Genomic DNA, 14120 nt, shown 5'->3' on the forward strand with positions numbered 1-14120 from the left:
AATAGAAACCAGGTCCACAGTCAGGAATGCAGTAAAACCCTGTCAAATTGATTTAACCTGTCTGGAATCTGTCACTTCACCATACACAGCTGTTAATACACCCACACTGTTTTCACAAGTCTTTGAAGAGTGTTTACTTTCCACACTGATCTGATCATTTTCAGGAGAGGCCTCATGGGAGCTGAAGGAGGGAACAGGCGCTCTTCAGTCTGAGAGAAGCGGTGAGTCTGCTGGTGTTAAAGTTTGTGGAGGAAAGACAATTCAAGCACAGTATGTACAAGGGCGGGGCTTAGGCCTGCATGATATCTGTTACATCCTTCCTTCTGTCAAGGTCACCACAGAGGAGCATCACACAAACATGTACACTTACAAAACATATGGTATTCACACACACACACACACACACACACACACTGAAGATGGTCACATGGGCGTGTCTCTCCTGTATCCATATGCGATCTCTCTTAGGATGCTGAACAATTGGCATGCGTACAAACCTGAGCGTGTGTGTGTGTGTGTGTGTGTGTGTGTGTACATGAGCTTGTGCCTATCAGTGTGCCAGGTCTGTTGTTACCTGCTCCTAAAGGACTCAGAAGTTTCAGCTGCATTAATGTTTATTCTGAGTTTTCTTGGTAAACAAAAGATAATTAAAGTGTCCTGTAGCTTTTTTCGGAATTTGGGGGGAAAAAATCTACTTTTTTTTGACTGAAGCGTAAGATGTCTGGGGTTCTTTCAGGTCGACACGCAGGCCGCTCCAATGGAAACAAAATATAAAGCCACGACGCTCTGAAGCCATCATGAGGTTATCATGTGACAATAACATCTTACTGCCTGAAACTGATACAAGAAGAAGATCCCATCCGCTGCTCCGCATTGCTGTCTCATTTCCAAGAACCAAGAGCAGGAATATCCAGGGCACGGTGACCTTTGACCTCTTAACCATAACTCTGGCTGCTTACAGCATCACGTTACCTGAATAAGTATGTTACATTTTGCAACTGTGCATGTCATCTTCTTCACTCTATTCTCTTAGTTTTATTGTCACAAGAAAAACTGAATATTATCTCAAGTATGTTTACAGCTGTAGTTTGTTCATGTCAACGAGGGCCATCGATATGGATCCACATTAGACAACAAACCCTCACTGAGAGGATTTAAACCACTGCAGGAACTGCCCCAGGAAACATGATATAGCTGGTTGTGGTTTGTACAGAATGACATAACTGTACATATTACAGATCAAAAGCAGTTATTGTGAAACTTGTAACCACATTCATCTTCGTACATTTTCTCATGATCGTCCTCTATTTAAAGCATAAAACAGACATACATGATAACTATCAGAGTCCATTCTTTAAAGTGATATAAGTGTATAAGGTCCATACACTGTTCATATAACTCTTTAATTATTAGACAACTGACTCCAAGTGAAGCTGAAATGTGAAACTTTCTGTAACTAACCAGTGCATTTTTTAACTTTATACCCAGCTAATAAACTCCATTTGATGTTTAGCCTTTATTTAACCAGGAAGTCTCTTGAGATAAAATCTCTTTTCTGAGGGAGACCTGGCCGAGACAGCATACCTGTTACATTTCCAATAAAGATAAAAACAATAACAAACAAGAAATACAATCATAAATACACAAGGAAAGGACTAAGACCGGCTCAAATGAAGCAGTTACATTTAACAATATACAACAGTTAGTTCTGACAAAGTTATCTGATTGGACAAGAGGCATTCCATGAGTGGTGATATAGGGTAGGCCTACAACATCACTGCGACTCAGCCAGGTGTTAGCAGACTGTGTATGTCTACATTGATCAAGCTGGTACCTCTGAATCACACAGCAGACTCTTATTTCACTGGTTGATGATAATGCAAAACAAACAGATAAATGTACATGATAAAAACAGTGGTAACCTGTAGACACAGAGAGCAGGAGAATGTTTGGGTTGCTTAGCAACAACAGTCCAGTTTCAGTTAAGTTGTGGAACTAGTTGAGTTGGTGGAACAAAAAATAATCAGTTGTTGATTTTTACTTTTACTACTATTTGTTTAGCTGTTGTATAAAAGCAATATCACACACAACGTTGTGATGTTATACTGAATGTCATCATGGTGATTCGGTCGTAGGCACGAGCTGCAGGTCGAGTGCTAAAGATAATGAGTACAGCATCACTCCCTTTCATATTGCTTAAATAATATGTTAAAAGTAGAATAAACAAAATGTAATGTTTTCTTTACAAGACATTTAGTCAAAACATGCAGCATGTATTTAAAACAGATTCATGGCATGAAGTCATGGCATACTTTAAATGCAAAACTGCAGAAATATCCATATGTTTACCACATTTAGTTTTCACTGCCCTCAATGGCCGTAAAAATCTGAAACTCACGTAACCCATCAGCTATCATCTGATGACCTCTGGAGATCTGGCCTCTGGAAGTGAAGGACAACTTTTCATGGCTTTCAGTGTAACCCTCTTGTGGGGATAAAGGACATCAATGCCAAGACCTCCTTTCCCTCTGCTGCATTGTTTACAGTCCCACTAGCAACTTTCGATTTGATAATGGAGTTGGAGTTGAGATTACATTTTAGAGCTGAATGTTAACTGCACTCATATTAAGACATCTGTTTATAGAGATTAACAGAGAGCTAAATCGCTGTCAGATGACCACCGATAGATTCAATTATTGTATTACGTCAGATGTGCTCCACCTCTGCTGCTCTCTACATTGACTTATTACTGTTTTACAACCAATGCATGCTGAGACATTAGAGAACAATAACTGGACAGAAACCAGAATGAGTTAATCACCATCTCACAAGAAATAAATCACAATACAAGACTGATGTGCTACTTGTTTCTTAAGTACTAAGAAAGAGTCTTATTAAGTAATTAAGTAACCCTGCTTTTACATGTTAACCGATTCAACAGATAAACTGGACTTTTTCTGTCAAAGTCATTAAAGTCATAAAAAATACTAATTTGAAATAAAATCTCAGAATGTAAAGAACACAATTCAATCCCTTTGTTTTAGTACTGGGCTGCATGGTGGTGCAGCGGTCAGTGCTGTCGCCTCACAGCTAGGAGGGTCCTAGTTAAAATCCCAGTTCGGATGTAGGGGGCCTTTCTGTGTGGAGTTTGCATGTTCTCCTCGTGCATGAGTGGGGTAAAATAGATGATGGATGGATGGATGTTTTAGCACTGAAGAGTAGGCTTGTAAAAAGACAGAATCATAAGAAGCAAGATCCAGATAAAACATTAATAACCAGAAGGCATGTTTTTTTAACTATTACGAGTTGTAGGTAAGGAAAAAATAAATGGGTGTCTAAAGATAGGAGGGCAGTAATATGATTGAACTTCATGTTTGGTTTCATGACCAGGGACAAACCAGGTCACCGCCAGGTAAGGAGACGAACCGTCTGAGTTATACGTCATCACGATGACACAATGTTTTATGGCAACACTTTGTTAATTAAAAATAGATTTCAGTCAAAGCAGAGTCAAAATAACTCTGCAGAGAAACTGATTTTTTCTCGCTGACACCAGAGATGTAACTCTGCTCAGTTAGCCATAGAGGAATCACTTATGTTCCACATAAGACAAATACATGCATTATAATGCATCAATACTTTGATGGAGCCTAAAATGAGCTCAACAACAGTCCTTGTAGTTCTCTGAAGGGTCATGGAGTGATATTAAGAGCAAAAAGTGCTTATTCAGGGTCATCAGGACACATTCCCACACACATACACACACTCTTCTGGTAGCTGAATCTATTTGACATTTACCCCCTGCTCCCTGCTGATTCTTACTCTGGTGGTCGACAGTGTGTGTGCGTGTGTGTATGCATGTGTGTTTGGGCGTGCGTGTGGCCATGTGACAGCCCGTGCAGAGTTGTCCTGCCTCCTTTTTTTGACTCCCTTGCAGTTGCATGGATCGTATTACTGGCTTGCTCTCCCCGCACCGCTGAGCCCACCGCCTCTGCACCAATCACAGCCCGCCTTTTACCTCCGCGCACATGCATGCACGTACGCACAGACACAACACTCACACACACAGCGATCCACCGCTCCGGTTCTCCGCTGCCTTCACATGCGTCCCCAACGACTCCGCGTAGCGCTGGCTGCGCCAAGATGAGCGGTGTCCCCGGTACCATCTGAACGTCTCACCGCCTGACTGACCCGGAGCTGGGGAGAGAGAGAGAGACAGAAAAGGAGAGAGAGACACCATCTTTCCTCTCTAGCAACGCATCTTCCATTCGTTTGGAAGAGACCGCAGCGCGAGCCGTTTCTCTCGGCATCTTTTCTTTTTTCACCCCTCCTTCTCCTCCTGTTCTCGCTGCATCCCTCCGTTATTGTCGCTCTCCCGGTTCAAAGGGGAAACCGGAGAGCCGAGTCGTGATTCTGTGGAAATACATTTTTGCATTTTCCCTGCTGGGTGTTGGTAGCGCGCAGTTGGTGCGCGCTTTGTAAATTCCGGTGAATGGTGGATTTGGCAAACATGGAGACCGTGGAGAAGGAATGCGGGGCCCTCGGGGGTCTATTCCAGGCGATTGTCAACGACATGAAGGTAAATAAAAGCCTGTTTTTTTACGTCTCACTGGCTCGGTGACCGTGTTTAAACATGTGCTCCCTCCGTGGGAATAATCAAACAGCTTATTGATAAAAGAGCTGCTGTCTGGGTTTGAAATGCACATTACAAATATCTGCACGCGCACCTCTGCCTATCACTGATGGTGAATTTGGTTTTATTTGACACGAAGATGCAGTGATGGCATCGTTTTACGGAAAGTGATGCAGCGGCCCTGTAGGTTGTTGGTGCGAAACCCCCCACCCCTCCTCCCCCCCATCCTTCATCCCCTGAATATTGGCTGCGCATGTTAACGTCAATGCATCCGTTATCGGACATGATGATGCTCGCCTTCCTTTCTCTGAAATAAGCAGGACAAGCACTCTTACTGGGCAGTCAGTCCGCTGGTTTTACAACGCGTCTGGCAAATTTGGCGATGATACGCACTCTGGCTTGTTGGTTAATTTGGATGGCCTATGCGCCGGAGCTCCAAGGTGGTACATGAACCAGGAACTCCATAGATCTGGATGGGTTATAAGATGAATTAATCAGGCCCCCAAAATCAAATTGTGTCTTATTATGGGCCCATGCGCCACAGCTGTGACACATTCCGTTACATGGGCTGTACATGTGGACCTGGGTGGATGACTGCTCGAGCTTCATCACCATCACCGTCGTCTTGTTTTGTCCCCTCAGTTGTGTGAGAGGACATGCAGACATGACTGTTGCATATTAAGTCTCGCTTTCGTCCTTTTCACTGGTTACTGCGCGTCTCCAGAAGAGTGCAGCGTCATTGATTTTCTGTCAGGCTCATCAGGCAGGAAACATGAAGGCGTGGGAAGCCGAGCAGCCGTCAGACGCCCAGTCTCCCTGCCTGCCTGTCTGTCTGCCTGCCTGTATAATCGGTCTGTCTTTCAGTCAGTGTTTCTGCAGCATGATGGCTCCAAAAACAGATACCTCCAGACTTTAGTGCTACAACATACCCACCCATGCTACACACACTGTATTCAGTGTGCTGCCTTGAGATGCTTTGGATGAAAGCATCCATCAGACGGTCTCTGTCAATATGTCTGCCTGTCAGACGCCCATGCAGCTCTGCAGCCTCTCAGTCTGCTGTTCATCCCACATCTTCCCTTTCTCTTTGTCTATCCCATCCTAAACACTGTAGTTTGTGCATGATTAATATCAATGCTGTAACAAGGGAAGCAATAGTATCTGTAATTCTTTCCTCCATGAAATGATGCCTGGCTCCTTAGAAGAAGACATTTTCTCCTCCAAACTGCACATTATAATGATGTCTGTATGACCTCAGGAGTAGAGGTCACAATCAGTGTTTTAAGCTTATAGTTTATGAAGAGAGACAATCGGCTTTTTGTTTTTTCACTGGGACATGTGGGAGTCAGAGACAAGTATAATCCTGGATATCAAGTTAATTATAATCCAGAGCATTATACAGAAATCAAAGAATGTCTCTGCCAGAACGAGAGACTTGTTCTCAGTATTTCACTTCATATGTGCAAATGACAAAATAGTAAGTAAGAGCTGAACATAGAGTAAGAGTAAGAGTAAACATACTTTAAAGCTGTTACATTCTGGAAATATCCTGAGCCCCAAAAAAAATTGGAGCCTACACCTCCCAAAATGCACCTGATATCTTTATTAGACCATCCCTGCCTGTTTAATGCCCTAACTTTCAAACTCCCCTGCTCCAGTTTGTAAGGCAGGCTTTCTGATGAAAATATTTAGTCTACAAGCCCAGGCCAAGACAATCATTATTACATAATATAGATTTTTTTTCCTTCACTTTAGAAATGGCTTTCTGCAGCCAAAGTAGACATTCAACTTCTGTTTTCACAGACTGGTTAGATCTCTTCATAGTAAGTAGTAAATCTCAAAGTGTAAGGATGACATGAAAGGTCAAAAAGGTCCTGTTTTCATTTAGAGTCGTAAAACATTTGGATAGTATAAACCGTTTTATTTCCTGCTTGTCTTTGTCTTAAGTAACAGTGAACTGAATATCTTTGAGTATTGTCGGTTAGTCCGAGAACACAGCGGCTTTTAGATATCACCTGAGAGGAACTATTTATTTATGTTAAACAGTTTTATATTCTCTGAGCATTAATATTACTTAATGAGGTTGCAGGGTTGCACAGTAGCACAAGTGTCTCACTTATTGTGCGTGAATGTGGTTAGTTAGGTCCTGGTGGGCAATGTCGCATTTTGCACAGCAGCCTCTGTCATCAGTGTATGAATGTGTGTGTGAAAGGGGGAATGTGGCATGTAGTGTAAAGAAGCTTCAAGTGCTCTGAAGAATAAAAAGTGCAGTCCATTTTACCATTATTGTCTGCACTGCATGAACTGTAGACGGTGGTAACAATGTGGGGGATTCCTCGTAGAGCTGAAGACTGTGCACATCATGAATCCAGGCAGTTTCAGGGATTCTCACAAATGTGAAATCATTACTCTGCCAAAAAAACAACCATTTTGAGATGATGACAGACTTGTGAAAATGTCCATCTCTGTGAACACGGTTCAGGCTGGTTGCATAGCAACATCATCACCTGTGACACAGCATCTGTAAGACAAAGACGTGGATGAAGGTTGATTTAAGAGGTACACAGAGGTACTGTGGCATGTCAGAGGTGTACATTTCAATTGTGTTAGGTCAAATGAAACATTTAAATACAGTCTCTTTGGTCTATTCTAAGCAGCAGCAGTGTTTTTATAGGCATGTAGGCTTTGCTAAATTACCCTCTGGGCTCCAGTGCAGCATGGTCACAAGCTCCAGGACTGAGATCACATTTTATTATAAACATTTTTACTCTTCTCTCTTGTTCTTCTCTTGCTCTTTCTGGCGCTGATGCTCAAACACAAACACACACACTGTGCAGAATAAAATGTAGTAATCAGTTTCAAAGTCAAACCACTTTAAAGGCAGCTCCCTGCTTTCTCTTCTCTGACACTGTCTCTGTTTTCATCTATTATTCATGTGTTTTCTAATGGTCCTCCTGTTTATGTTATCCAGCTCACTCTGATATATGTGGGTCACTACAACCTGGGCCAAAAACACCGCTGGCCTAGTCTGGATGGATGAATTCCTGAGTCCCAGAGGAGGCCTTGAATGAATGTCAGTGAGTGGATGAGACGCATTGAGTCATCAGCCCTAAAAGTCTCTTTGACTAAACAGGAAACAATGTGGCTTTAATCGATGTTTATCGCTGACAAAGAGGAAGCTTTTTGTAAGAACAAATGGATTAATAGTTTTTCTCTGCAGACACAGGCTGGTTTCGACAGGCTGGTTAATAGGTAGATGAAAGACCTGAGCAAACACACAGTTACTGCAGAGGAGACGTCTTTGAAATACCAATGCATGATTTCTGCTCCGTTACAGTCCACATGACACATGATCAAATGTGCAACGTGCACTGAAAGGCCACAAAGGGAAAGTCAAACTTGGAAAATTGGAAGTTAGGTTAAAATACACCAATAACATAGCAGAGATGTTAAAGTATGTTTAAGTATTTATCAAATCAAATACTATCCAAACGGCTCTGTAGGTCTTAGTTTGCTTTTGTCCATTGGGGAATTGGCTTAAATAGGTTTAATAACTTTGCAAATTGAATGCAAATTGATAACACTAATGAAGTTTTCATGGTGTGGATTAGATAGGAGTGGCACACTTGGAGAGCCAAATTAATACAGGTAAAACAACTATTGCTGTATTGTTGCATTAAGGAGGTTAGGGGCCGCTAGGGAGGTCTTTAAAAAGGTTTTAAGCGCCCCCCCCCCCCAGTGAACATCAAGTGTTTAACCTTGTGAACATCTCCATGCGGTGTTTCTCATGTGCTACAAGACATATCAGGGACAACATAAGCAGTCATCTCCATGGCTGGGCCTGTCTACTTTAAAAATGCAGTGTACCAAGGACAGGCAACAACACGTTTTCAGATTGGCAGGTTTGAGACGTCACAAACCTAAGGAGCCAATCCCGTTAATGGACGGGGTGATGCTATGCAGATGATTATGTGTAACCTATGGCGGCCACTTAAACGATGCACGAGCTGGAACGTTAACGTTACTACAACTAATTACTACATTTTCGTGATAGGGGGGGTGTTGGAAATCTATGCAGATTTTGGACAAAAAAAACAAACATATCAGACACAATTTATTATTTCAAGCAGAGCATTTTATGTCTTAAAACATGACTGGAGCTGCTCTTTAAAAACAAACTTGTAGCCCTGACGGCACGGACTCAAGTGACATCACTTGAGGAAATGTGTCTGATTTTGCGTAGCTTCCTCTGGAGCCAAAACAGCTTTCTACATATATTAAGTTGTAAGACCTGTGAAAAAGCCATCAAACTTCCCCTTTAAATGTCATTACAGGTAAATCTGTAAATCTAACAAAGTCAGAAATCACCTTTTTTGAATTAAACACAAGATACCTAACTCAAGCAGCATTGCCGACTTCAACAGACACAGATTCCGTTCATGCAAGTTCCAGGTATTGATAACCCTGACACTACCTACCTTACCACATGGCTTCGACTGGCCCACACATTTGAATTAAACGAGAAAAATATAGAGAGAAGGATAGAGAGAAGAATTTGTAGAGAGAGGTGTGTTAGAAAGAAGACGGGAAGGCAGAGCCAGGGTGAGGTGCCCTGTCTGGGGCTAGCACTCACGCCCGCCGGGTACATACCCCTACTGATTCCTGCTGAATTCACCAGTCCGGGCAGGACTCATTAGTATTCTATAATATCAAACTATTTCAACACTGCATTTGATGCCTGCCATCATTTGGTTGTAAAATGAACTGTTTTATGTAATAAAAACACTGACATGCTGGCTGGAGTCGCACATTCGCCCTCAGTTTGTGGTCAACCTCTGAAGCCACCGTGACATCCAAGAGCCATCTCAAGTTCATCTTGTGGTTTCATCTTCACCGTTGGACCAGACACTGTACACAGTGGTTTCAGTTTTAGAAGTCATGCATGCTCATGTTCACTAGAGGCCAAGCTAAATGCTGCTGTCTGCCAGAGTCAGCAGATTGAGTCCATGCTGTTTAGAAAGCACTTTTTCTTCCTCTTTCTCTGTCATCTTCCTCTTCCTCCTCCTGCTCCTCCCCAGGTCCTCCCTTCCTCTTTCTCTCCTCAGCAGATCCTCCACACAGGGACACCCGGTCACTCCTTGTGTGTCCGCTTACGTGTGTGATCTGTGTGCGCATGACACACACAATTAAGTCTGTTGTGTGTTGCATGGACCTGATATAATAACTGTGTTTATGAATGAGGATGTTTGAATACACGTCCAGGATAAAACGCTCCCATATGCTCATACAATAAAGTGTGAGTGTGTTTGTCTGTGCAGGCCTTATGTAGTCGTCTGCCAATGTGTATGGCTGGAAGCTATGTCTCACTACTTTCTAGTGAATCACACACACACACACACACACACACACACACACACACACACACACACACACACACACACATGCACAGGTCACAGAGGGGTAATATGAAGAGACACAGAGGTCATGTTCACGGTCAGCTGGCTATATGGACCACTGGTTACTCTGTTATATTTAGTTGACAGCAGCAGTAAGATGGAATAAAGACAAATATAATTGTGTGATACCTTTAAGAGCAGAAAGAGGAAGGTCTTTTATTTATTTTCATGATGTTTGGTTTAGCTGAAATATTTTGTCTTCTAGACTGACAGGAAATGTTAGTTAAGTTACTTATTTTTGCAGTAAAATCTCAAAGCATTCTCCAATGTAAAAAAATAGTGCATTTAATGGGAAATAAAAAGGCAAATATATTATAATGAATTTTCACAGACTGTATGTTCAAGTTTCTATTTACATACCTAAATACTGTTAGCACGTCCTTGTGGATGTAAAATATTAAAGTTGGTGGTAATTTATCTTAGAGATTGACCAGTAAATCAGGCCAATATATCAGCCCTTATATGCTTCTTGCTGCGAGTTTGGTGTTGATGTATGTGTCTGCATGTACATAACAAGAAGTTTCAAGTAATAATCTTGAAGATTCTAGCACTCTATATCACCAAATAAGGTAAGACAATGGTGATTGAGCCTATGGCCCACTGATGAAAGCCTTTGCATTTGCAGTATTACAGACTGGGTGTTGGTGGCCCAGTTAGTGACACATTTTCCATCAGCCAGCAGTGGTTGGTCTGCCAGAGAGGGTAGGCGGAGCTAAGCGGCTGCTTTGACGGTCTCTGCAAGTGTTGGGAGTAAACAGTAATCTACTATGGCTGAACAAACAAAGAAAAGATCGGTGACTACAGATACAACTTCGTTAAGTGAAAATCCAAAGAAAAAGAAACAAATTGGACGCTCAGATGAAGGCAAACAGTCTAAAAAGGAAAGCGACCGTCAGCCAGGAAAATCAAGAGTTACAACCGGAGCCAACCGTGGACGTCACACATGCAACACTGTCTGGATATCTGGGAAGCGTGCTCCTGCAATTTCCATTTATCGCCACAGGTGCCTCCAAAGAGAATGAAACTGAAGTCTTTGAGATTATAATTTTAATGTACAGAAATGTGGGAACAGTTTCAACGTAACAAAGTTTATCCCACAGTGAGGCAGATCTGTGTAATGTTTGTAGTTTGTATAACAGTCACATTAATTATCAGATTTGTATCGAGACTGTTTGTTGTGTTCATGTTTTAAGAACCATTTGCCAAAATATCTTTGTCACATTTCTAAAGATTGCCGATAGAGATGTTAAAAATCCAGAATTTGTCGGCTATTTGGTTTGGATCTCAGTTTGAACTTAATAAGGAGATACAAGACCTGGTTTTGAGCACTGGGAGAGATTGGTATTTGACATTTGGTCAAGAGATTGGTGAATATATTCAAAATAATCAAATGCAGACCAAGTTGTTTGAGGCATGCCATCAGAATAGCTTCTATACCTACAGAGAGAGTTTCCAACACTTCCACAATGTCAGTGAAAGTTTCAACCTGCCTTAGTAGCACTGCTTTCGTGTAGATGACTGCTGTGGTGCACGACTCATGCATGCTAAATGTTGGCTTCACAATTGCTGTAAATGTGAATCTGCTGTTACTGCTTCAGGTGTGTGTATAATCATACATGTGCAGTCTGCATTTTGGTCAGTGCAATCAATGTGGCATAAGTATAGAGCCAGAGAATTCTGTAATTTCCCTTTAAATTTGTAATCTCAAAGACCTCAGTTTTGTTCTCTTTGGCGGCACCTATGGCAATAAACTGTAATTGCAGGAGCACACTTTCCAGATATCCTAATAGCTATTTACAGATTCTACATAGAAATGTACAATCTGTAAGCAAGGCCGTGTATCTTAGGTATGGCAAGTGTTCTGGTTCCTGTTTGTAGTTCACTTGTAGTCTGAGTAATATTGACCAATCGTGTATCAGCAGGCTTTGGCGTATGTAGGAAAAACATTCCGTGTGGAGAGCAAAAGCAGGCTGAACGTAATGCGTCGAAATGACATCCCGGCTCCCGTCAGCGCCATCTGATGACTAGCTTCTTATTAATCTCTATAAACAGACTGCATGCTAACAGCTAACAATCTGCTCTAGATCTAAAATTCATCTTGAGATAAATTCCCTTGACGCTGTGTCATGAAAGCTGTTCAGTGTTTAGATTTCCTGACTTCCTCGAATGCATCAGACCGATCCTACCTCCGTTCAACAAACGAGCATTTTAAAGTAGTTTTCTTCTCCTCTTGAGGACAGACCTGACAAAGGTTCATTTTGACTTGTGTTTATGTTGTTATTTCAGCAAACTTAAGACCTGTTAATTAAAGTAAATCACAAGAAAAACATCTTCTTTTTTCTGGTTCATACCGCTGAAGTAAGCCAGATGGAAGCCTCTGTGTAACTTACTATTTACAGTGAAACTGAGACTCTCTGTGAACCAAGAAATGGCGACGTTTATTCTGTACACATTCTGCAAAATTCACTTCACTTTTGATCTGAACACATGGTCACTTCTCAAGTTGCAAACTTGTGAAGTGAAAAGGAAGTCTTGGCTTGGAGTCGTTTATCGCTTACCGCTGGCTACACCAGAATGCCTGAAAAGTTTACCATCACTCCCAGAGGCTATATCATCATCAGTGGCTAGCTGATGGGTTCTGAGATTGTGTTAAGGCCTAAAAAATACATCATTAATGATGTAGTTGCATTGAGTGACAGGTGGGTGCTGCTAGTCACTGTCTGCTAGATTTCACTGAACTTGCCATCTCATGTTTGTGTTGTTTGTTCCATCAGGATATTCTTGCAAATATCAGACAAATAATGTGGCTTTATTCTCTATATGTTTGCACTAATTACCTATTGGTGTCTGTGCCTGTGTCTGGGGGAAACCTTGACCACTGGCCACAGAATAGCTGCCACACTCCTTGCTGAAACTGTGTACAACAGAAGCCGGTTAGGTTGCACAGCAAACAATGCATGCAGTGGGTTTGTCATGCTCAAACTGGTTGCTGGTGAAAATTAACTTAGGACGAAAAAACACTTTTATAAAATTGTTTTTTTCAAATCGATTCAGAATTGTAGGAATTAAGAATTGATTAAGAATGAAGAATTGTGATTCTGACATGAATGGTTTTTTTTCAGCACCCCTATTGTTTTGTCTAATCTGCCACCGGAGAGGTGGTCGAGGTAGTGGTAAGTTTGCCCACAAGGTCTCTGAGCTTTTTAGTTGAATGAAAAACAACTCCAATCAGCACAAATAGACACATTGTATCTTATTACGTTATTAGCATGCTAATGAATTAGCCTTTAACATAGGCTGTATAACCATATAACTTTGATAACCCTTGTTCTCGGCAATATGAAATTGTATGTTGTTTTACAACTTAGATAAACATCCCTTCAGTTCTGGTGAAGTAAAAGTTATGATGTTCAGTGAAACAGACTCTGAAGCTTCTCTGCCTCATTAAAGCAGTAAACTGGAAAAATGACAACATCAACAAACCAAGAGACCTGGAAGTAACCCGGTCAGTGTCCTCACAGAGGCTGTCCATTGTTGTCCAGCCCTTTAAAGGCCTGAGACAGTTACGTCCTATGACTGTGGGCCATGCTGCAGAACTGAAGATGCTCTGTGGACGCACATTATTAGTCCAATCTGTGGTGTGATTGTGTCAGTGTGGTCCAGGGACTTCCCACCACAAAGCTGCTGAGGAAAGCCATGTCCATGTAACAGTGAGCCAGCACAACACTAAGAAAACAAAGCAGCTAAGTGGAAGATATCCATCAATAATTATTTAAACAGGGGCTTTACCTACTCGAACATGCCAAAGTATCTTATTCCTCCAGAGACAGCTGACTCAGAGCCACTGAGTGGCTTAAGTGATACATATTTAATACGACTATGCTTCCTTAAATGTTGGTTGTTGAAGCTCGGTGATGAGTTTACTCTTTGCAAGGCAAGTCTTTAAGGTACTGTGGCTGGCAAGCTTAACCAGTTACATTCTAGCTCCCCAGTAACATACTGGAAATAATAGCGTGTCACTAAGCCATTTA

General features: G+C 41.8%; 1 protein-coding gene across 1 annotated transcript in view; it reads left to right on the forward strand.

The window, feature by feature from the left end:
• Nucleotides 1-4269: 4269 nt before the first annotated feature.
• Nucleotides 4270-14120, forward strand: part of mtss1lb (MTSS I-BAR domain containing 2b) — an 87636-nt gene continuing 77785 nt past the window's right edge. Inside the window, exon 1 of the mRNA XM_069666161.1 lies at nucleotides 4270-4579. Within this exon, the coding sequence (XP_069522262.1) occupies nucleotides 4493-4579 (87 nt within the window). The 5' untranslated portion in view covers nucleotides 4270-4492. The remainder of the gene's footprint in view (nucleotides 4580-14120) is intronic.

Source organism: Semicossyphus pulcher, unplaced genomic scaffold (assembly GCF_022749685.1).
Source record: "Semicossyphus pulcher isolate SPU_LCO1_2020_fin unplaced genomic scaffold, fSemPul1.0.p SCAF_1, whole genome shotgun sequence".
Classification (NCBI taxonomy): domain Eukaryota; kingdom Metazoa; phylum Chordata; class Actinopteri; order Labriformes; family Labridae; genus Semicossyphus; species Semicossyphus pulcher.